The 25,727-nt window shown below is 44.0% G+C and overlaps 1 protein-coding gene across 1 annotated transcript; it reads right to left on the reverse strand.

Annotated features, from left to right (window-relative positions):
- Positions 1 to 1,859: 1,859 nt before the first annotated feature.
- On the reverse strand, positions 1,860 to 25,097 carry C1QTNF4 (C1q and TNF related 4). Its single transcript, XM_063118839.1, has 2 exons — positions 25,020 to 25,097; positions 1,860 to 3,563 (listed from the first exon to the last, which is right to left on the reverse strand). The coding sequence occupies exon 2, from the start codon at positions 3,559 to 3,561 to the stop codon at positions 2,446 to 2,448; it is 1,116 nt and encodes a 371-aa protein (XP_062974909.1). The 5' UTR covers positions 3,562 to 3,563; positions 25,020 to 25,097; the 3' UTR covers positions 1,860 to 2,445.
- Positions 25,098 to 25,727: the final 630 nt, after the last annotated feature.

The following is a 25,727-nucleotide window of genomic DNA, read 5'->3' on the forward strand; positions in this document are numbered from 1 at the left end:
GGGATAAACCTTAAGTCTAGCTATGGCCTGAATGATCCATTGGGATTCTTTCCAGCTTAGTGTTTCTTTTTCTGAAATACAAATGACTGCAGGTATATCATAGAATCATAGAACAGTAGAGTTGGAAGGGACCTATAAGGCCATCGAGTCCAACCCCCTGCTCAATGCAGGAATCCACCCTAAAGCATACCTGACAGATGGTTGTCCAGCTGCCTCTTGAATGCCTCTAGTGTAGGCAATCATTCTGAAAACTCTACTACGTCAGACAAAGGTTAGCTCTATTATGTTTACTACCCAATGCATTTGAAGGATACAGCTTTAACCTATCACATGAGCATACCAGCTCACTTGGCTGCATATAGGAGCAGAAGATGCTTTGTGTGATAAGAAGTGAGCTGTGGGCTGTGTGTGATATCAGTCCCTTGTGGGAGCTCAGTGTTGAACATTAAGAATCTTGTGCCTTTTATATAAGTGTCTGTGTGGGAATAGTTGATGTAGCTCATAAACCAACGAGGCTAGGGTGTTGCATATGTTCAACCAGAAACCTGCTGTCAACTCTGATGGTTATTTTAAAACATGAATATATAAACATGTGTATAATCTGAATCAATAAATGACTCTTATCTGTACCTTGCCTTTTTAACTCAGTTATTCATGACTGTTTTCACACAGAACTGGATTTTAAGAGATGGCTGGGCCGAAACCTCTCAATTCTATCCAAGGAAATGCAGAATTGTGTTGGCAAAAATAAAGTATGCCAATTAATATAAGTGTGCAAGATACAGATGTCCTATCACCTAAACACCACTGTTTTCAGGCAGCAGAAGAATATACACTGCTGAGGAACCTGTTAAGGCCAGTCCCTTTCAATTGCTGCCATTGTTAAAGTACTACTCCAGGCAGCCACATAGGATACTAATGGTTTGCTTTGGAGGCACATAACTTTGCTGCTGAAGACTGCTATTGCCAAGATACTATCATGTGAACAACACCCCCATAAGCTTTAATTGGTTGATTAAAGGTGCAATCCTATGTATGATTAGACAGAAAGAAAGTCCTACAACTCCCAGCATTCCCCAGCTAGGCTGGCTGGGGAATGCTGGGAGTTGTAGGACTTTCTTTCTGTCTAAAAGTGCATAGGATTGCACCCTAGTCCACTAAAAATGTTGATTAATCAGTGGGGGCCAATTCTGATTGCTTGGCTAGTTAAGAGTACCCTTGTTTGTTTTTCATATTACTCTGGCTTGGGTGAGTTAGTAAAGGAGATAATGTGGGGAAATTAAAGATACTTCCATTTCACAATCAATAGTACACAGCTTTTGTTTATTAATCTACGTTTCCTTCAATATTTATATCATACTAGCAATATGTAAATTTATTTAAATAAAATCCGTGCTTTTTAATTGGTTAAAATGCAGATGATCAATCAGTTGCACATTGTTTAATCACAGATAGCTCTAAAACAAACATACTACTCTTTATCACGAACTAGGAGGTGAGGCAGCCAGATGCTCTTGATCTAATACCACTACTACGGTTGCATGGATTTTGTAAAATCCATTCCATCTGCATTTCACAGATTGTCAGTTGCCTTTTGTTCCATCATCCGTTCATTGAAAGAACTGCATTTTTCCGATTTCCCAAATTTGCACAAATTCACCTTTGCGAAAATTCATATTCGCGCAAATTCACACTTGCAGAAATGCACAAAGCCCCTCAAATTGTGCATTTTCATGCTTTAGCCTTTGGGGGGAAATGCACATTATCAGCTGGTGTTCTTTTCTTTTATTTATTTTTCTATTACTAAATTTGTGTAAAATTCTGGAAAGTAAATAACAACAACCTGGTCTGCAAGACCATGGAATCTGTGTGACCTTTGAAAAACTGGTCTGCTGTGGAATCCATGAGTCAGATGCATAGAAATCCAAACTCATTAGATTCCACTGCAGATTTCTCTGACATCCTTAACCACTACATCAAACATACAAGCAAACCCAGTACCTTTTGTCTCAGGCTTTATTGAGTTCATTGTTCCATTACAGTTGTCCCTCTCTCAGGATGTTTGCATTTGCAGAGGACGTTATCAACTCCCAAGTGCCTTGTAGAGAGGGCAGCCTTTCATAAGCTGTTCTACCATTTCTGTAGCAGTTCCTTTATTCACATCTCATTTCACTGCTTCTACTCCCCCAAACTACCTCATGCTTTAAGCTTAAATGGAACAGCAATAATGAACAAAACACACATACCCCACAAAGGTCATTCTATGGATGAACGGGAGAAACAACAATGGCTCTGCAGGCAGGACACAAGCGTGCAGCATGAGGAATGTGCTGGACATACAACAGCATGCGCTTAACACTGTCATGTAAAGGGTGACCTCTGTCCAGGACCTGCACCAGAGTCTGCTGCATCTTGACTTCTCTTAGGCTCTTTCTCTATTTATGCTCAGAGCCTTGACCCTGGAGACTTGTTAGCATCTGGAGGCAGTTTTGGCTTAGTCTCAGGATAGATGAGGAACCCAGTGAAGGTGATGTACTTGCCATGGTTGCTGTAGGCACCATAGCCATCATGCTGGTGGCTGTAGAGCCAGATGGTGTCGCCATATTGCAGGGGCAGCATAATGCTTTGACTCTGCATCTCACGCCTCTTGGAATGGTTATCATCATAGATCATTGCTTGGACCTCATTGTGGTTCTTCATCAGTTTCACGGACATGGTCTTGAAAGGCATCTTGCCAATGGTGAAGGAGAAATAGTAGGCACCCGGCACACGACATGTGAAGATACCACTTGAGAAATTGAAATCTTTGCCAATGTTCACAAACTCCGTGTCAAATGTGATTGGTTCATGCTGGGTTTGCTTCTCATCTGTCCCCAGGAGGCTTTCAGAACGGGCAGCAGAAAATGCGGAGCGAGGATCCTGTGATCTGCTTGGCTGGTCGGAAAGCAGGAGTCTCTCTGCAACTTCATTCTGGCTGATGGAAAGTTGCTGGATTACATGAAGGGGAGGCTTTGAAGGTTCTAGTTCCTGAGAGCCCACCATGTTTTGAAAATAGCTAGATGTGTCTGGATAGATGAGATATCCATTGAAAGTTGTATAGGGGCCCACATTACTGTAGAGGGCATACTTGGGATCTCCATGTAAGCGCAGCCAGACTGTGTCACCATAGTCCAACTGCAACATGGCACTCTGGCTGGCCACCTTCCTCTCTTTACGGTGATGTTCATCATATACAATTGCTTGCACCTCATTCTTGTTTCTCATCAGCATGACTGACAAGTTTTTCTTGGGGTACTTCCCAACTGTGAAGGAGAAGTAATAAGCTCCGGGGATACGACATCGAAATAATCCGGCTTTGGGGTCAAAGTCACCACCAATGTTCACGTAGACTTTGTCAAAGGTGATCACCATTTCAGTGCTTCCTTCCATGCTGCTGGTTCTAGCGACGGAGAAAGCAGAACGGAACTCAGTTCCAGAATCAGCAGGGAAGCCATACACAAGGGAGCAGGCTATGTGGCACAAGAAGCCAAACAAAAGCTGAGCTTCTAGTCGAGTCATCATATCTAGAAGATAAAAGAATAGTCAGTTTAGTTGAAGTATTTTAAGACTGTCTTCCAAGTTGAGAGTAGGCTAAGGATTAGAGCTCTGCATACTCAAACCAGAACAGTGATAAATAAGAGAGTAGTTATTTAAAATCCCAACACCAAGGAGATTCTGTGGCAATCCATAAAAGTCTGCCACAGCTGGGCCATTCACAACTGGTAGTAGCAGCTCAAAAGACTAGGACCCCAATTCTATGCACTTACTTGGGAGTAAGCAATGGGACATAATGCTGAGTAAACATGCATGGAATTGGGTTCTAAGTCTAAGGGCATTTCTGAATGCACACTTCTTCCTCAGCTCAGCTTTGGCTGTTAGCATTCCTGGTGGTTTTAACATCGGTTTGTGTGGGAAAGTGTAGTGCAGTTAAACCTGGGCTGGTACCACAGTTGCCTTCATCTGAAGTGCAAGTTGAGCAACAACCAGTGTCAGGACGTAGGCGCAGTGGAGACTTTTGGGATCAGACGTGGATCCAGCCATTGAATATGTCTCTGCAGAAAAGCCCTCATGGATATTGCTTTTGTAACCAAGCTTCTGGTGTTGCCACAGCAGCCACGTTGTACTTTATATCTTACTTATTGTTCTTTTTAAACAGTATTTACTTTCTTCCACCTAAACATACCAATGAGATCTCTCTCATCCATCCTCTGCTCAGTCTTACAGCAATGTAGTCTCTTAAGTGTGGTGTACTATATTATTATTATTATTATTATTATTATTATTATTATTATTATTATTAAAAGGAGTACATGTTGCTGATTTAAGACGTTTTGTCCATTGAGGGCAATGAATCTGGGAACTCTTTGGAGGTCAGGATTAAATGTCATAAGATCCTCAGTCAAAGGGCTCGGGTGTGGAGAGATGGACGCTTGTCCCAATGATCATGCCTTCACTGAACAGGTGGGACTTACTTCTGAGTAAGCCGACTCCCTCAACCCAGGTCTCATTCCTACCATTTTCCTTGCTCATTGGATTGCTTCCTCCTCCTCTTTTCGCTAAGCATAGTCAGTCTGGCCAGCACTGTCTCCAAATGCATCAGGCATTGCACTTTGCACTTATTGCACTTATATACCGCTCCCATAGCCAGGGCTCTCTGGGCGGTGTACAGAAATTCTAAAATTAAGATTAAAAGGAGTATACAAAATTTTAAATCCTAAAACACGGAACATACACACAACATAAAGCATTAAAAAAGCGTTAAAAAACTAAAGCATCAGCCTCCACTTCCTCCACCCCCTCCCCAAACCCACTCACTCACCCCCTGCCCTTACAGAAAGCCCTTATGATGAGGTGGGGGGCTGGTTTGAGCATGTGTGCATGAAGGGGCAAGCAGTGGCAGCCCTGTTTCCCCAGGCCTATGAAGTTAAGGTCATGGCAGCTCTGCTTTACTATATCTATAGCTGAAACTTAGAGCAGCCATAGAGGGACATTCCTCTTTATGCCCACTGTAGTTTGTGGCTATAGATGTAGGAAAAATTGAGAGCTGCCATGGTCAACTTCATAGGCCCTGGAGGGCAGAAAGAAAATCTGGATTTATTTCTTTTCAAATTTCACAAATCCCCCCCCCCCCCCGCACCTGGATCTGTTAGCAAAATTTTTAATAAATCCAGATTTTTCCCGTCATTTGGTCACTCTGCATTGGCAAAGCTGAAGCAAAAAAGTGAACATGGAGCTGCTGAGATAGTGGTGTCTCAATGAGATTAGAAAAAGGGAAAGCATAACCATAACATGAATTATTTCATCACAGGAGGGGATCAAAATATTGTGATAAAAAATAAGTCGGCCTAGACTCCATGTGGACTACAATGATCAACCACAGCTCATAAGAAACATGGACATGATGGAACCTAATCCATTCCCTACCCCACCCCGCTCTGATACTTATGATTCTAATGGCAAGAGGCCAAAACATGATCTATTGGCGCTTTCTGTCTGAGAACAGAGCTGGTAGTCACTGCACAGACGTGAAGCGCCTTTCGCTGTCCTTTCTTTCCTGTGCTCATTAAAACATCACTCAGTCTGAGTGCTCGATGGCTGGGGTCTCCTGTCTGCCCTGTCTGTCACTTCAGAGCTGGCCCGCTGCCAGATGGCAAGTCTATAATTCAGAAGGCTCTTTTGTGGGAGCCAAAGAGTTTCTAAGGCAGAGTGCTTGCATACAAGAGATGCTACTGAAATGATGGGGTTATGGGGGTTGGGGAGGAATTTGTAAATTCTGAGGCATGAATGGAAGTGAAGAGTGTGGACTACTCTTCTCTGGGGAGACACACTGACAGAATGAAAAAGATGGAAACCTGATTTTCAGTTCTGCTTGTCCTTATTCTCAGGCCTGTGCCTCAAATTCCAAATCTTGTTTTAACAAATCTGAACTTATTTATTTTGTTACATTTATATCTCACTTTTCTTCCAAGGAGTCCAGGTGGTATATATGATCCTCCTCCTCTCCCTTTTTTCCTCACAACAATCACACGTCACTTTGCTGACTGGTCCAAAGTGAGAACTTGATGGCTGAGTGTGGGTTAGGTTCTATTGGGGTCTAGAGCCCAGGTCAACACTCTAATCGCTATACCACATTGGCTCTCTGAATGCATTAAGCTTTTGCCTCAAATAACAGTCATATCGTTGGAAATAGAAGCAAGTCTTAGATCCCTTTTATCCAGCTCTGCTCCACATGGGATGTATTTGCACATCCACTGCCCCCAAAGCAGGATGGCCATCTTGACATGAAGGACTCCTCTCAACTCTCAAGTGCTGGCATGTTATGGAACCATAAAGCACCATCCATACAATAAACATATTTGCATTCACGGACCCAGAAAATTATGCTCTCACTTGATGCTGCGTGTTTGTACATAGAATCTCTTTCTGCAAAGCATTGCATTTTAGTTTTTTTATATACATAAATGCTTCAATAAAGATACATATTTTATGAAAAAAATATTTTAAATGAAGAAATTATAGGACAAATCAAGAGACATGTGATGAGAAGGCCACTCATGCCACTAGGCTTTTCCCTTCATCACTATCACTGCACCCATTTGTGCCTCTTCCCTGAAAAGTGCTCTTGTAGGTTGGGGGTCCCTCTAGCATGGTGTGGGATGCACTATGGGAGGGGGCTGCTGGAGGAGCAGGTGGAGTGGCAAAAATCTAAAGGGGTTCCTTGTGCAAGTGGAAGTGTCCCCCACTTGTAAAAGGGGCAGCTGGATCCCAATGATAGTTTGCTCTTCAGGGCAACACCTCTTTTCCTCTGTAGTGCACATCATGGCTGCATTCGGACAACATGATAGTCAACAGTGCGATAATAATCAACTTGACAGTTGTTTATCTAGGGGGTACTCCCTACATAACATGAGAATAATCAACTGTGTTTGGAAGATGCCAGGCTAGGGAAGCATGTTCTAAACAAATAATAAATATATGACAGGTCCACTTGAAAGAGGAAAAAATGTCTGAAACGAGGCTATACCAAGCTTATTTCTTACACATCTCAGCAGTACCACTGGCGTGGAGCAAGGGGCACATCTCCAGATGTTTTGACTTACAATTCCCATTGTGTCCCACCTAGTCAGGGTTGATTGGAGCAGCTGGCCAAAATATCAGGAGGGCTACAAGTTGCCCAACCCTGGACAGGAGGACCAGGTATAAGCTTCAGGGTGGAGGCAAAAGGCCAGATCCAACAATCCCTGCAGCATAATTCTGTTCATGGAAAAGGAGCTTTGAGAACCCACTAATGGGAAGGGAAGGAGGCCATTTTTGCTAGCTTCCCCTATAGGCCTCTGAAAACCTGCTCCAAAGCGATGGGGGATCCATCACTAGAGCTGCATGGCAGCTAGCACAGGGGGCTGCAGGGAAGAGGGGCAATTTGCAAAAATGGCTTCCTTCCTAGGGTGACCAGATAACCTGGAAAACCCTGGAGACCTCCAGAAAAATGGGAGTTCTCTGGGGCAACCAGGACTGGGCCCCAATTCACCGGGGAAAGGGCCTGGATGCATTTCCTGACTTCTGGGAATGCATCCTCCAGCCGCCACCCCCCCCCCCAAGTGCACTGGCCAAGGAGAAGGCCAGATCAGTGCTAGGAGAGCCTAGAATGATGCATTCCCAGACTTAACTTCTTTAACTTCCCAGATTGGCCCAGGGGGTAGAGGGGCTGGAGGATGTGTTCCCGGAAGTCCAGGAATGCATCCTCCACCCCCCATGCTGATCTGGTCTTCTCTTTGTGCATGTATTTTAGTAGGCCTAATTTCTGAAGGTTTTCTGTAAAAATGTATATGATATTTTCCTTTCTTTTCCTCTTCCTTTACTGCAACATTTTTGTCAGTCGGTATTGCTATGTCAATGGGGTAGGAGTATTTTTCTTTGTTGTTTTTTATTGTTATGTCTGTTTGAAGTTGAAACAAGCTGAGATGCTAGCCTTTCATCCATTTTGTTCCATGGCTAATGTTTGCAGGGTAATAGTAGTTTATACTCTTTCTGAATACTTGGTGCCTTGTTTGTTGTACTAGATTTTTCTGCACTTGTCAACTGCTTCATCTGTTCAGTGGTAGCAGTATGCTGAATCTGTGAGGATGGATATGAGAAAGGTGATGGGGAAGCAGTGTTAAATGTTAGGGAAGGTGAGACTATGGTCATCCAGTGAAGGATTTGCTATCAGAAAAGACATTTGAGGGAAGGGGAGACTGTATTACACAGAGTATAGCAAAAGCTTCAAAGTACAGCAAAAGCTACAAAAGTAGGAATGAGTAAAGTTAGTTTCAGATACATTGAATGTTTCACTTGTTCTTTATTCCAGTGATTTTAACATTAAGATGTTATGTAGAACATGTTTGTCTTAATTGTGTGCTGTGAAATCAGACATATGGCCAAGGCCATGTTTGGGTGGACACGCCCCCTTGGGGGCTGGGCATGTTGGTGGGTATGCCCCTTTGGGGGCTGGGCATGTTGGTGGGCACGCCTCATGTTGTCCTCCTTCCATTAGCACCCCTGAAAATATGTTCTAGAGGACTCAGGGATCCACTGAAAATGGGGTGGAAGGAGGCACAGGGAGCTGCAGGGACAATGGCCTCTTCTGCTTCTGACAGCAGGTGCCTCCTCTGCATTGGGGCCTTTGGATCTAATGCAAGCATGATAAAGAGAGTTCAAAGCAGTATGAAAAAGGTTCCGCCTCCCAATATACGGCCAGAGGTGTTTCTGAAACAACCCAAACCGCAAAACATGTTTAGCAGAGGTGAAAGCAGGATGAATTTACACATCACAAACCTCTTTTCAAACCTCTGTGCAACAACGCCCCCCAATCACTTGTCTCAAGGCTCAGCCTGCGGGTCCTTCGTGCTTTGGAATATTATGACCACAAGATTGCCCTGGAGCTCAGGGGAGCTGCTGCATCTTTGTCCATGCTCAGGCTGGGGATGACAGGAAGGGACTGAGCTTGACAGCATTTAGCCAGCTCTGTTCCAAAGCATGTCTTATTTTCTGGGACAGATTCACCATTTCTCAGAGAGGTGGCTGGTGGCTGCTACTCAAAGGGGCTTGCAGGCGTAAAGTCCTCTCCAGCGAATGCTGATCCCATTGTCTCTCAAGCAACAACAACGGCCCTGTGACAGCTTCAGAGTTAATTTCTGTGTGAGCAGGTCACTATGGAAATGGCTAAATTTAGCCGCTTTGCAGCAATTCTCAGCTTCATTTTAAACATAAGCTCTTTCCAAATAACCGGAAAATTATTAGAATTTTCTCAAATTTCAAATCCCATTTTCACAAAGGTAAGACATCAGAATGGGTTGATCTTCTTTTCAATCAATAGTCATTTCATCAGAAACTGAGAATATTGGTTCACTTTTCCTCTGTATCTTCTCTAAATACTTATGCACTTTAAGCCACACAGCTCTCATGAAATGCCTTTGTAAACTGCCCAGAGAGCTTTGGCTATGGGGCAGTATAAATGTGATAAATAAATTTGTCCACATGCATTTCATTAATCTGAGCTGCAGAACTGGCTTTTTTTTTTTCCTTTTTCCTTTTCATAATCAAGCGGACCACAGTCTCGTGGACCACATCATTTGGGCGTTATGATAAAGATCTAGCTGTCACTTTGCACAAAACTCCCAAGATCAGAGGCAGTGAGGGAGAAGTTTGACGTTGCACAGCCTTAATTGCTCCCAGGTTAAAGGGCTCCTTCGAGGGTGCAAAGGGCACCCCAAAGGCTAGAGCCAGCGTTGTTTACATAAGTGCACATTTCTGAAGTACTGTGGGAAAGGATTTTAATGAGACTAGAAGATAAATGGGACGGTGGGTTCTCTGTAAAGGTGATTTGTTAATGAATTTATCTTATCGATTGTCAATTGTTAACAATCATTATTCTTACATGGCTGCAGCAACTGGAGAGTAGCTCAGTGGCAGAGCCCCTGCTTTGCATGTGGAAGGTCCCAGGTTGGATCCCCGGCCTCTCCAAGTGGGGCCAGTAAAATTCTTGCCTGAATCCCTGGGGAGCCACTGCCAGTCAGTGTCGACAATACTGGGCTAGATGGACCAAGGGCCTGATTCGGAATAAGGCAGCTTCCTGTGTTTCTATGTTCACCATGTGACTTGTCTTATCGCTCTTAAATTAATGACCTGGAAGCCAAGAGTCAAAATATTAACAGCTTACATATGAAGTCATTAGTTTCACCCCTTTTCTAAAATTAAGCATTTCACCATTTTCTTAGCTTGGGGAAAAGAAAACATCAATAGCCTCGAGCTGGGTAGAGAAGATTTTTCTGACAACTAGCAAAATCAATACAGAAGATGAAGGAGTTTATCCTTGCACTGGTGTTCGTGGTGTTAAAACTGCAGGTGGCGCCCAATGAATCCTGCAGCTCTGCAAAGGTGAGCCTTTTTCTGATTATGTAGGCCAGATCTTACTAGAAGTCACACCATCATTCTAAATTTGTATCTGGGCAGTGCAGATGTCCCACAAGCACAAGGCCTCCAAACATATGGCTAATAAGATGAAATATTTGCTAGCCCGAAACTGTGTGTTTGAACAGAATGTTATAAGGACATCCCAGCTTCTTGTGAGCTGCTTTAGAAAACCTTGGTACTTTCTAGTTGGCTGCACTGTAACACATCATTTTCACCCTAATGTCTAAGGACAGCAGCAAGTGTCTCAATTATATGAATCATCAAAAGCCTGTACAATGAGCAGCCTGCCCACCCTGTGGTTAGCAAGGATATGATAATGCTTTTTCTTTGGTTTGCTCAGATACTGTATGCTGTCTGTTCCATTCACTGAATGCATATAAGTAGCATCACATAATGACACAGGGCAGAAGCCAATGGGGTGCTTAGGCCCATGCTGATTCCTTTCTGCCCCGACTCCCTTCCACAAGCATTGGGTTCCACCAGTTCCGTTGTGCGAAAGGGACCCAAAAGAGATTCAGCACTTCCTAGGGGAAGCCCCAAAACCAACAAAGATGCTCATTTCTGGAAGGAAACAGGTTGGCAGAGCTGTATTATGTGGGCTCTGTTGACCTGCCTCCTTCCAGAAATGAGTATTTCTGCTTATTTTGGGTTGTCCCAGAAGTGCTAAATTACTATTGTACTTAGCAGTGGGGACCACTTGTGTAATGGAATTGGAGGGGCAACGCACAACATTTTAAACAATGAAACCTTAAGACCATAAAGAACAGGAACATTAAAAACATTAGGACACTTAAGCTGCACATTTGCAAAGGCCAAATTGAAAAGACGCACCTTTGCACCCTCTCTAAAAGCCTGTTTTAGATTGTAAGATTGTAAGATTGTAAGATTGTAAGCCTGTTTTAGATTGTTATTAGATTGTAAGCCTATGCGGCAGAGTCTTGCTATTTACTGTTTTACTCTGTACAGCACCATGTACATTGATGGTGCTATATAAATAAATAATAATAATAATAATAATGTTGTAGTTCCTGAGGGAGTTGCATTCTGTAGCTTGGGGGCAACACAGGAGAAAGCCCTTTCATGCATGCTTGAGAAATGGGACTCTACAAGTAATGCCCCCCCTCGAAAGGGCTTCTCCTGTAGATCTTAGTACTCGGGCAGGTTCATAGAGAGAGAGGTGGTCCCTTAGATAGCTAGATCCTAAGCCGTTTAGGGCTTTAAAGGTTAAAATCAACATCTTGAATTTCACTCAGAAAGCAACTGAAAACAGTGCAGGTCTTTCAGAACAGCTCCAATATGGTCCCAATACTGTGCAATGGACATTCAGGACAAGTACAACTTCTTCCAGAACAGGTTGAAACCCAGGCCACAGCTAGACCTAAGGTTTATCCTGGGATCATCCAGGGTTCACCCCTGCCTGAGCACTGGATCCCCTGTGTGTCACCTAGATGAACAGGTTTGACCCCTGGATGATCCAGGGATAAACCTTAGGTCTAGCTATGGCCCCAATCTCTGAGTCAGGCTTTCTATGGACCAAGGCTCCATCTCGATGAGCAAGGGAGGAAAGCACATCGTTCTTATTCTCGGAAGTATGATGAAATCGCCTCTGTTCCATCAGTGTTATACGGCATTACTAGTTGTTCCTAAAACCCTGATTTTCAGTGCCAGGAAAAACATACTTCCGGGTGGGGGCACAGGAGTAATAGTTCCCCCCTCCCCCCATTATGCCCACTGTTCTGAGAAGATGCAAAAATCCCAAGTTATCCAGGGCAGGATCTGCGCATTTGTGGAGGGAGCTTTTATCCTTTACTTTGCTGATGCACAGCTGTGCATCTCTAGTTTATAAAAATAGAGAATTGCTGCATTCCCTGACAGTTTGCTCTAATGGGGTGAAATTCAGAAGGGCTGCTCTCATAGGGAGAGCACACACACCCATTTCATGCCATTCCAGCAAACTGTCAGGGAATGCAGCTGATCTCTATTTTTTATATATAAATTGGAGATACACAGCTGTTCATCAGCAAAGCAAAGGATAAAAGCTCCCTCCACAAATGAGCAGTTTTGGATATAAATTGGGGTAAATCAATGCAGCATCTGAGAAGTTAATTAACACAACCTTGCCCTCTGCCCAGCTTCTGGCAACCAATCAGGGGTCACCATCAGAGAGGCACATGAGTGCCAATTTATAGTGTTTCTCAATTACTGTTTCCAGGGGAGTAGCCATATTAGTCTGTTGCAGCAAAAACAACAAAGAGGTTTTTGGTACATTGAAGATCAACCAATTTATTATGGCATAATCTTTTGTGGGTGGAAGTCCACTTCATCAGCTGCTGTTGACTGTGCGGAACTGGCCTAATACGACCATCCTATATTGGGTCTTTTCTTCTTTTCTTTCAACCTATCTTCTGCTTACAAGTCTTAGAGAATATTAGAGTAGGAATATTCCATACAATTTGTGCATCATAACAATGCATCAATCGCATGGGATTTCAATATTAATATGCCACAGCTGAATGAACAAATCCTCAGTGAGAAATCTTGAGTACTGGAGTCTAATTCCTCAACTTCAGTTTGTCTTGTGCATTCAATAGAATTTTTTTCCCCAGCACTTGTTCTGCAGCTTTTTGGTCCCAGAGAGACTCTCTTTTTCATATTAGAGATTTCTTCCTGTGTTTGGCTGGTGGAAGAAATACGCTTCAGCTTCTTTTGGTTCCTGATGATCTTTAACTTCTCCCAGAGCTTTCTTTTATCTGATTGGAAAGGTCTAATACCCACAAAGAAAATGTGCCATCTCCCTTATGAGAATTTGAAATAACAAAACAATACTGGCTTTGCACTCAGAGAGTTTTCTTGCTGTCAAAGCCCTTCAGGGTTTTACAGTGCACGTAACCAGAAGCTATCTGAAGACAACCATAACGCTTCCTTTGTCTTTACTCTACTTGTATCCTCACATGGATCCAAACATTTTTCAGTTCATATCCTATAACCAACACATTTCAGTTGGCAGATCTAACACTTTAGGCAACTGAGGGAAGAATCCTATGGCCCCTAGACAGTGTCTGGGGGAAGGGAACATAGGATTGTTCAGTTTACTGGCTCTGAGATCGAAGGGAGGCCTCTGACCTCAGAGCCACTTCCCTCCCCCACCCCCGTGTCACTGGCACAGAGAGAACTGCGCCGACTACCTCTCTGTTCTGAGAAACCTGAGCACAGAGATGGGGAAAAGGGGGCAATCCCAGGAGCGGGGAGGGGAGGAGACTGGGAAAGCTATATTACGCAGCTTTATATGTTCCCCCAGTCTCCTTCCCTCCCGTGCCAAAGTGCCATGGCTAGACAGTTGAAATTGCCCATCTAGCAAAAATGCATGGCAGCCAGAGCAGGGCAGAAAGGATCACCTCTGCGCTCCAGCCGCCCTGCATTAGGTTTCTTTGCAGCCTCCAACTTCAGGAGCTGTCGACTATTAACTTAGTATTGAGCCCTAAGGGTGCCAGCCTATGCACGTCCTACAATGTTCATCATCCTTCCAGCCAGTCATAATCTCTGGGGCATTCGAGGAATTGTAGAATTCCCCCCCCCCCCGTCTAAACAAGCATAGGATGACACCCTTAAAATTAATTTCTATGGCCCAACATACAGCACCATTGATCCAGGGGTCCAACCAGCATTGGATTCAAACTTTGCCTTTTGTGAACAGAAGGACTCTTTCGGTCCAAGGAAGGGTTTTGATCCAGTGGAGGGATCCCACTGATGGAAGGCAGCGAGGTGAATTTTGCATGTTCTCAGTCCCCCTGTGGCCTCTAGCATCACCTCCTACAATGTTCTGGGGATTCCCAGGCCTTCTGGAGCAGATTTTTGGAGGCTGCAAGTGGAGAGAGCAGATTTTTGGAGGGTGCAAGTAGGAAGGAGGAATAGGCCAATATCACCACCCTACTTCAGCTGGTGGGAGCATCCCTTGAGCAGAATTGCTTTCGAGGGAAGTTTGCACTGTGCTGGAATTTGGTCCCTAAAGTGGCACAGCAGGAAAAATCAGCATCATTATTGGCAGTTACCTGTTGCCATGGTGAAGTTTCATTATGCAAGGGTACTTCATTGTGCCATCACGGAGGTTATAGAACTGTTGCTGGCCTTTTCACATGGCATGCAGCAGATATAAGCTTGCACACAGCTTTCCTGAAATTAAGGGCAGTGTGTGACCAAGCTTGGGTATCAATTTTATTGTGAGGGCATTTGCCATGTTTGAGCACTGGAGATAATGTAAATGTACCTGGCTTGACTCTGTCTGGTCATAGTTTTCCCATAAGTGTTACAGGACACAGATTTTTCCTGGATTGTTCAAAACAGTGTGTGGGACACCACTCCTTTTTGAAAAATATAGATAATCTATGCCAACATTTTTATTTAGAATCCAAATTTTAGACCAAGTAGTATTTAACATGCAGGTAATGAGCTTTGGGGTTATTCAGAGGCATACATACAGTTCAATGTGTTCCCCATCTTCTAAGGGTCCCATGAGCTTCAAACACCACTGTACCAGTTGAAATACCTTACTCCCTGGTTGCTTTATACACAAAGGTAGCATAGTTTTTATTTGCTGCTTCATTTCTGGAGAGATTTTGGTAATATGAATCTTACTTTCAAGGTCAATCGTATATACTAATAGTGATATTAATTCTCCAAGTGCTAGTCCTCATGTAACCAAATGGTAAGCTCCACACGCGTGAGAAAACACACTCCCTACCGTCGCTTCTCTGCTCCTGGTTTTGTTGCTCAGTTACTTCTTGTTTCAAAACAGGAAGCAAACAACGAGCATGAGACCCGTTCAGTCAGGCGCTCTAATCACGCTGCTTCTCCTGCACACAGCAGGAGAGAGCAGCAATTTCCATTTTAAAAAATATTTCGGACTTTCTGCGGTTTTTCTTGTGGTGCAAGGAAGGCCAGAAGGGGCGGAAGGCGCGCGGGAGGGAGACGACGTCATGTGAGGGACCTGTGAAAAAATCCATGAATGCCCAGTAATGAGTGTGCAATAAAACGCTTGTTGGGTGGAGCATGGTATCACCCATGTACAAGAGGGAAGTATCAGCAGACTTGGAGGAACTCTGAGGTTTGCAAAAATAACTTTTTTAAAAAAAAAAAAGGGGAAAAAACTCTCAGTGGGGAAAAGCCTCCTCCCAAACAACCCAAATGTGGACTGAACATGCTCAGTGGACACAGAATGCTGACTATTGCAGAAATGAAATGGAAAACTAAGGGTGGGGAGACGGGCATGGAACGGAGTGGGCTGGCATGTTGAAAAGGAAGAACTCTACACTGCAATGTTTTGTTGCAGATCCAACTAATTTGTACATGAGGCTTTTCACAGGAAAAAAAAAATCCAATTCAGAGGAAAAGGTGGAGTGGCTGCGCAATGCCTTTTGATTGGTAGTACTAGGTGTCCTCCATCTGGAAGCATGAAGGTATTTACTCTCATTTGATCTATAACTGTATCCAAATGACTGCTTCCCTAGAGCATCGTCAGACCAGGGGGTGGGGGGTGATTGCATTTCCTTACCATCACTTTCCCCCTGCTTCTGTCCCACAATGCCTCTTTCTTCACACAGGAGAAGAAAGAGGAAGTAAATAACGACCATGTGGCCCATTCAGTGGGTGGTTTTTTTTTTTATATCATGCTTCTTTTCCTGCACACAGCAGGACATGGTGGCACATTTCACTTCCAAAAAAAAAAAAAAATCAGATTTACCCAGGTCTTATTTGTTGCAGAAAGAAGACCAGAAGGAGCAGGAGACAGCGGGAGGCAGATGGTGGAGTCAAAATGACCTGTGAAAAAACATAAGTGGGCACTAACGAGCATGTGATAAAACGCTTGTCTGATGACGCTCCTAGTGTCTAATGCAAAAACAGGGAGGGTAGGAGAATCTCTCTGTAAGAGTTATCAACTACCACAGGTATTTAGCACTGGGATTGGTCTTCGAGGGCTTACAAGCATTGAGGGCGGAAGTAACTGGATTGCATCCTAACTGCGTGTTTAAAAGGGAAGGTTTTAACTTGCTGCCTAAACGTATACAATGAAGATGGGTCTCCCTGGAAGGGCATTCCAGAGATGCGCCCCCAATTATCACCTTGCTTGCAGCCTTCTCTTATTCTGACATAGCTATTTAGTTTTATCATGCTAGCCATATTTATTTATTTTATTTGTACCCCACCGCTCTACCAAACAATGGCACTCAAGCCATACCAGACATTCAATTTACCAGTTTCTTTAAACATCAGTTTCTTTTCTTTCCAATTAACACTTTTTTGCTACCGTACGTAAATAAACAATAATTTCTAAACTTCAGTCCACTCTATGATGTTGAATTCAACATTCTCTCCAAGCTCATTCTTTTTGATATGTTTTTTCTCCCAGTGACACCCCTTTTAGTATTCATACTTCAGGGTATGATGTTGAAAGGATCACAGCAAGACCTTTTCAACAAAGATAGCTCCTTATTCTCCTCATATGTGGCTAGTTTAATTTTGTCTCCTTTTTTATTCAGAAATATATACGTGTGCTCTAGTAGGCCAATATTTTAATCCACACAACACAGATAACCTTTGATTGATAATATTATCAGGAGGATTTCTGTTGCCCAAGGGTTAGTGTATGGTTTTTTTGGGGCTTTGTATTCATGAAAGAGACTAGCTTTGATCCTCAGGGTTCATTTCCCATAAAAAATAATAAAGTGAACAAACTTGATAAGTAAAGACGTTACAAAGGTCAGGCCACTATTGTCAGGCTTATTCTGGGTAGAGTTACCCCTGCATCCCTCTGCAAAATTATTATTTTTTAATGCTGAAAACCTTATTCTTTGGAATTTTACGTTTCCAAACGTAAAAATGTATGGGGAATGAAAAATTCCTCATATAGGCTGCAATTATGTGCCTGTTAGACAGAAAAAGTCCTAGAACTTTAGCAAAAATAGCTGACTGGGGAATGCTGGGAGTTGAGGACTTCTTTTTGTCTAAACATGCATAGGATTGCACTGTTAAATGATTTTTACATGTTTTGCTGATACTGACAAAGCTGCAGCTGGATTTTCTACATCAGACACATTCCTCAGCTGCCCTCCAGGAAACTATCAAACCAAAAGCTAATCACATACTCTCTAGATCCAATACTTCCCCTTGGCAACTTGTATATAACACACAAGCATCCACCCTCGCCTCCCCCTGCCCCAAACCTCCAGTTAATGTCATCGGCTTCGCACACCTTTTGTCAATAAACACAATCCATAACTGCTTTCCCACTATAGGGCCAACATCCTTTTATATAATTTATTGTTTGTAATTTTCTAGAGTGGTTCTAACTGAGAAAGCTTTACAACACTTACTCAGTTCATTCCAATAACAACCCTGAGATTATTATCATTCTTCTATCAAAGATGGTCAATCAACTCTGAAGAAGGTACTTTCCAAGGTCACTCGGTGAATATGGCTTAGAAGAAATTTGGACTCAGGACTCACAAGTACAATTCCAATATGTCATGTACTGAACTCAGTGACCATCTTCCAAATATTATTAAGCAGGTTTTGCCCTGCTGATTTCCTGGTGATCATTTGGATCACATTTGGCTCAAATTCAAGTCAGAGATATGAAATAGGAAAAATTATATAATTTATGGAACCAACTTCTCTTACTGTAAGAATATGTGGATCTAGGGAAAGATACCACTTTACCTGCTTTGTATTTCTGATGCCTTTGTAGCAGCTATGACCCTTTGTAACTGGATTAGGTAAATGAGTGGGGGGAGGGGCAGATGGAAGAAGCAACACATTGTTTTCTCTTGGAACACTATGCAGGGCTTCAGCATACTTAGCATGGATTCGAAAATAGCTGTTAAGTCCAAGCAAATTTCCCCCCTTACAGTCATCATCACTAGACTCTCTTGAGACCTCATCTCAGGACAGATAAGACAGGCATTCTAGTATTTGACCAAATGCAACACCATGACTGTGAAATCAAACCCCTCTGTCCCCATTCCTCTCCCTTAGCCTTTGCAATCAGTTCTAGCCTCTAGACGAATCACCCTGCTGCTGAGCTCTGTGATCAGCTCCTGCTCCTGGCTGGGTTATTCCTACCAGAAGCTACAATTCTTTGATCAGACACAGCAAGAATTTTCTCTCTTGTTCTTTACTTATTAGAACATGCACATATGCAAAGGGCAGGTGGAGACAGTGAAGGACTATTGAGGTATCAGAACTGGCATGTGAAAGCACACACACAACTGGATGTGGGGAATTACCAGCAGCCTGCGTGTAAATAACTGGACAACATGAACACTCTTCAGTGGCAATGCACAGGAACATAGGAAGCTGCCTTATTCTGAGTCAGACCCTTGGTCCATTTAGCCCAGAATTGTTGACACTGACTAGCAGTGGCTCTCCAGTGTTTAAGGCAGGATTCTTTCCTCACCCTACCTGGAGAACTCAGGGTTCGGACCTGGGACCTTCTGCATGCAAAGCAGGTTCTCTACAAAGCTGAGCTATGGCCCCTCCCTACAGAAAGCCAACTAGCCAACTGTTGCATATATCTTGATTCTACCATTGGAACACTAGCACTGCAAGACCACCATTTGTGGCCTTGTGCAAATACTAGGACTTGTGTGTACTGCCAATGAAGCCACTGGCTCTGCTGTGGTGGTTGTCTCCTGCTGCTGCATAAGGGTACTTCCACCATGCTGCCAGGAATGACAATGAAGCAGGTCAAGAATGAGAAGAAGCTGGGATCCCCTTTGGATCTCTTGTATAATATCTTGTGGCCCTTTCAGGTGGAACCTTAGCTGGCAGAACTGTGCTCTGGCTTTAGGTGAGATGGCAAGAGTTGTAGGGGAGGTTTTCCTGGTTCTTCCTTGCCATGGACAGGCTGCTACATCTATCATGGAGCCATATGATCAGGCTTTTAGATAGCAATTTGCTCCTTCTAGTTCATGGAAGGGAGCAGTCAGTCTTTCTGACTGCTGCCTGGGAATCTGGTGATCTCTGAAATTTCTAGGGCAAGGTAGAAAGTGAGGGAGATAGAAACAGTTGTGAGAGTGGGTGTGAGTAAAATGCTTGTGCATATAGGGATTCTGTGAACACCCTATCATGTATAAATGCAGTTATTGTGGTAGCTGGACCATCCTCATGTAGTAGAGGTAGCATGCCACTGATCAGCGGCCTGGACAGGTGCATTACTGGTATGCTAATTCTTCATGCACATGATCCAACTCATGGTAAGTGTGTTGAAATGTGACAGGGGCATTTGTAGGTTGCTTACATGAGCACCTGTCATGTCTTTTTTCCCCTCCTCCTCCTCCTCCTCCTCTTCTAAGAACTTGGTCTTCACTTCTAAGGAACACACTATTCAAAGGATAAAGGTCCAAATACAGCTTGCCACACTAATGCCCCACGTAACAGATATTTGTTTTATGTAAGGAATATTTCTAACAGAGGGTAAGTTCAAACCATATAGAAACTTATTAAGTGTCAGTTGCTTTGGGCCATTTTATGGTTCAAATTAGAAAAAACTGGGCTTTTTGAAAGCAGTGTGGAGGACTTCAGCTTTTAGCTTCTTGGAGAGGATAGATTGGATTCCAGCGAATTCAAAGCTAGTGCAGGAGAAGCATAGGGATGGAATGAGAAAGCAAGATTCCAATACTCGTTCTTATCAGATATTAGTTTGCTAAGCAGTGGTAAAATGAAAACACATAAAATGAAATATCACACGACATTTTGAAATCTGCCATATTTCTGACACATGAGCTTGTTGAATTTTAAAAGTAGGCAAATAGCCTTCAATCCCATTAAGGTCTGGTTTTGATGGCAAATTTTGGTTTTAGGTAATTGAGACTTGAGTCACAAAATCCTACAATGAAGCCTAGAATACTGTCATCTGCTCAGAACCTTGAAAAGTAATGATAGATTACAAATAATAATAATAATAATAATAATAATAATAATATAATCAGAATTAATGGATAGTCTTGCTGTTAATCTGCACTACTCGACGCATAACCAGAATGTATATTTTTCATATATCCTCATACAGATTCCATTGTGCAAATGCAAAATTTGGTATTCTAAGAACCTTAGCTTTCATATCATATATATTCCAGCTTACAAGACTGCAAAGAAAGGTTTGGGAAATGAATGGGCAGTGTCTCATGTCCTTTCCAGGTTGTTGTTGTTGTTGTTGTTGTTGTAGGATACGCAGTAGTAATCTGATTGTTGTGCACAAATCAGACCACATTTTTTTACAATCTGCACTTCTGTTATAGTAAAAATCGTAAGTGCTCAAATTTCCAAGTGCTCACAGAACAGTATTAAGTTACGGAGGAAGGTGTGGTCTCGCAATCTTTGCAAATGCAAGGGGAGTGATTGTGCTGGTGTTTGCAACGATTAGATGGTCCCTGTGACATCATCACAACAATTTATGGCCCAAAGCCATCCCGTGAGTTTGAAATGTCAGCCACTAAGGCTGCAATCATATACACTTAAATGGGAATAAGCCCCATTGAACTCAATGGGACTTACTTCTGAGAAGACACTGTAATTAACCTTTATTTTCTTAGTTCTTTCCCTCCTACATTGGAAGTCTGTATATTCCCCCTCTTCACTAAGATGGGCACTATGTATTGAGTATTACTTCCATTGCAGCTTCCCCTGCCTCAAATCCAACCCAGATTCTCTAGCAAGGCCCTAAGAAACCTTCAGTGGGGCTTCAGTGCTGGACCAGCACTCAGTCTTCATCCTTCCATGGGCTACTGCTTCTTCTGAGCCTCTCAACCCATTAGGCAAAGTGAGGCAGTCACCTCAGGAAGCTCAGTTGGGTTACCATAAAAGGGCAGCAAAATTATTACTGTTGTATTTTTAGTGCTAAGGAGGGGAAGAAGCACTTGTGGGTTTTTCTGCCTCAGGTGCCAAAATAACTTGAATGGCCTTGGATGTTATTCACCTTGAATAGCAAGGAGGTGTGGTGGGCATTTGCAGCTCTGCCTCAGGCCAGCCCTGGGCCTTCCTTTCTTCCTCTCATACTTTGTTTCTCATCGCTCACCCTTCATTAGAAACAAACTTATGAGGGCTGGGCAACTTGTGGCCTTCCAGGTTTTTTGACCTACAACTCCCATCAGTTCTCATCATCAGCTATGCTGGCTAGGGTTGATAGGAGCTGTAGGCCAAAACATCTCTAGGGCCACAAATCACTCACCCCCTGCTCTAAATGAAATGAAGACCAGTATTAATGAAGTGTTTTTGCATCTATTTGCCTATATTGCATAACTGATTCAAGACAACAAGAGCGTTATCGGGGGGGGGGGGAATCACATTTCCTTATCATCGCTTTTCCCCTGCTTCTGTCCCTCAATAATTTCTCTTTCTTCACACAGGGGAAGGAAGAGCAAGTAAACAATGACCACGTGGTGTGTTCAGTGGCCATTTTTTATCGCACCGCTTTTTCTGCACAGAGCAGGAAATGGTGACACCGTTTAAAGGGGTCTATTTTGCGACAGAAAGAAGGCAAGAAGTGGAAGACGTATGGGAGGCGGACATCATCGTCAAAAGGACCCGCGAACATCCGTAAGTGAGGAGCAACAAGCGTGTGATAAAATACTTGTCTGATGATTCTCCAACTCTGGATGCTAGGATTGTGTGTGCGTGCACATGTGTGCATGCTTTGTGAACACTGGGCAACATGTGGAGAAATGGATTACTGGTTGAACTATTATGCAATTAAGATTTTATGGTTAACATTTCAGACAAATAAGTGAACTGACATCTACGAACACCGATAATATTCCTCAATTTGCCCTGATCTCCAAAATTACAATGCATGATGCCAGCAAATATAAGAGTATTAAAGGTCTGGAAGTTTGTAGGTTCTTTGTTATTATTCATTCTCTGTGATCACAACAGGCCATTAATACTTGTGAATGAGTCCTGAGACCCCCCAAACGATGACAAAGGTGGAGTTGATGTATGGTTGCACAATAGCCTTACAATAGCCTCCAGAGTTTTTGAAATTGAGATCTTCGGTGTACTGTATTCACACTAGCCCAGATTTATTTTTCTGTTATTAACTAGTCCATATTTCTCTGATATGAGTATAAAAATAAAGACAGGTGCTTATCTGCCTAAATGGGATGATATCCTCAAAAGCGGAATACCTTAAAATCTTGTTACACACTAGCTCCCTGGAGAAGAGAAGCTGCAGGAAATTACTGTAGCACCAAAATGAATAATTGAAGCAAAGTGCATTCAATATGTGCATAAACACAGAGGCCAGGGTGCAGCCTCCTAAGCAGCTGGCAGTGCAGAAACTCACAAAGAAAGTGCCAGATAGATATATTACTCAGGAGAAGTTGACCCACTTTCCTAGGAGCTTTAAGGAGAGCTGGGGAAGAGGTCACAGCAAGGACCGTGGCGATGGACTATTGGATTTGGCCAGCATCTCAATCTGAACACAATTCTTTTGCAAAAACATAGAGTGTAGGGGAGGAACGTAACCCAATTAATCAAGCAAGCAAGCAAGCAAGCAAACAAACACTAGCCTTAGAATCATAGAATCATAGAATAGCAGAGTTGGAAGGGGCCTACAAGGCCATCGAGTCCAACCCCCTGCTCAATGCAGGAATCCACCCTAAAGCATCCCTATAGAAGCATCCTCCACTCCTGCTCATTACCTTCTCCATAGTGGCCATCTGTCTTGCTTTATAGAGGACAGTCCTCTAATTGAAGGGCTGCCAGAGCATAGACCCCTGTTTAAAGACATCTTAGGCCTTAGCTAGACCTAAGGTTTATCCCAGGGTCATCCCTGCCTGCTCCCGGAATATCCTGTGTGTCATTTACATGAACAGGGATGACCCCGGGACGATCCCGGGATAAACCTTAGGTCTAGCTAAGGCCTTAGTTTTGAAGGACTGTCCAGTCCATGTCCAGTTTAAAGATAAAGAAGGGTGAGCTGAATGAAGCCTTTGGGTTGCCCATCAAAAGCACCAGGACAGATGACTCAGGTCACCTGAGCTAGATCTACACTAGTGCTTTTTACCGGTATTGAAGTCCACAGAGAGCTGTTAGGACACATTACGTATTCCGCTTTTTATTTCGTATTATCCAAAATACCACAACAGAGGTCTCCGTGTGTGCTACAAGCTATAAATCGGCCAGAGGGATATAGCATCACCTTGATGGGATTGTATCGACAAGACATGAGATGTAGATGTGGCCCAGATCATATTTTCCCTCACAGTGGAGAGATGTACTCTATTTCTTTTTAAATTATAGTAAGTATTTTTTAAAATGTGAACAATAGCATGTGCACATTTTATGCAGAACCGTGCCTTCTGTTGCCCTCTTTTTTTTGTAATGCGTTTCCTCTTTTGGGGCAATGCGTAAGTGGCATCTGATGTTTTTACCTACAAGGTACACCTGCTAGAAAAACCAGCCCATTGGATGCCCCCTCCTTTTTCAGGTTGCAACTCCAGAGACAGAATAGGGTCTCTCAGGATCTCTGCATTTCTTTTCAGATCATCTTGCATTGAGATTATCACTACCACCACCTCCAGATATTTATACCATGTGTAGAGTGGTATAAATATCTGGCATGTGTAGGGTGGCTCTTGTTATAAATCCTAGCCCCACAAATAAAAAGGCCAGAGAACTATAAGGGTTCTAAGAGACAGGGCTGGAGAGAAGATGCCATTCTGTACTAGAATGGTGGGTCGGCAGCAGAGTTATGCTTGGGATCTTGTGTTGTTAAGTATCTCAGATTTAAGGGGTACCTTTAAGATGGTTTTTTTTTTAAAAAAATAAAAATCAATGGAATTCACATTTCCACAGAATACAGAGATGCCCACCCACCCCACTCCCACCTCCTTTAGCAAGCATCTAAATCATCCCTTATTTTTGACATTTTGATATGGCTGACAAGAGTGGGGGAAATGATACCTGGAGAAAGAGTTACCTGTAAGGGGCTTGAGGTGAGTGGGTGGAGCTGACCAAAACAACACTGAGGACTAATCGTGTGTGTGTGTGTGTGTGTGTGTGTGTGTGTGTGCCTCCCTGTCTCCATCGCCAGGATTCTGTGTGGGGCTTAAACCCGCAAGCTGCACCAAGACCTCATTCTAGATCAGAACAAAGCTCCATAAAGATAAATCATGCATCAAATTGGTAATAATCCCACCTGCCCCTGAGTTCTCAGGGACACCCCCCTTACCCTCTTCCCCAATGGGATGTTCCTCTCCCGCCCCCACTTAGAGGGGCAATGCTTCTGAAAACCCCTCTGCCTTTGCAACCCCCCACCCGCTCATCCCAGGAAGCAACCACTGTATCAAAGGGGATGGGGGAGGGAGCGGGCGGGCGAGAACAGCGACCCCCCCCCCCAAAGCCTCCTCGGTCTGTCTGGCGATGGAGCCTGCGCGGGGCTTTGCTGTAGCTGCTGCTGGTGGTGGTAGGGTGCGTGCGTGCATGGGTGCGTGTGCGTGTGTGTGTGTGGTGGTGGTGGCTGTGTTCTTACCTACCTGCTGCTGAAGCCGTCGTTGTCAGGCGGGAGGGAGCCGGATGGACAGCTGCAGGTTACCGCTGCTGGGAGTTCTGGCTGCTGCTGCTGCTGCCGCCGCCGCCGCCGTGCCCGCACTGACAGCTTTGGAGGCGCCGCCGCTGTGGTGGGGAGGGGGGCGGCCGACGGCGAGGGCGACTGGGCAAGGGGAGCGCAGACGCCAAATCCGGCGCAAAAGCAGTGGCCGAAGGAGGAGCCGGAAGAAGGAGCAAAGGCGGCTCAACCGCGGGGCGGCGGGCTTGCTTTCTGGATCAGTCCCGGCCACGCTGCTCCTGGAGACTCGCCGTTGCAGATGGTTCCTCGGAGCTCCTTCTTAGGGTGCTGTGAACTCGTTTTTTCTCATCTCATCTCAGCCCCACTTCCCCCCTCCCGGTCGCGTGGGCAGGCAAGATATGCAGAAATTCAACAGGTGCAGCTTTCCTCCTGCTGGGAGATGCAGTTATGCGGACAGCGGCACCTGCTGCGTTTCTGCCTGTCTAAAGCACAGAGCCTCTAGGGCTAGTGCTGTCCTGAGGCAGAGTGAGGAGTGTGCCTCAAGCACCCTGTGGTGGCCCGATGCTGGAGGAAAGAGCAGTGGGCTGTGCAGCCTGCCCTGTGCCCCCTAAACTAGCCTGCGGCCTTCAGGTGCAATGGAGGATGTTGGCCCATCGCCAGTGAAGAAAGATTTAGC

Source organism: Elgaria multicarinata, chromosome 2, assembly GCF_023053635.1.
Source record: "Elgaria multicarinata webbii isolate HBS135686 ecotype San Diego chromosome 2, rElgMul1.1.pri, whole genome shotgun sequence".
Classification (NCBI taxonomy): domain Eukaryota; kingdom Metazoa; phylum Chordata; class Lepidosauria; order Squamata; family Anguidae; genus Elgaria; species Elgaria multicarinata.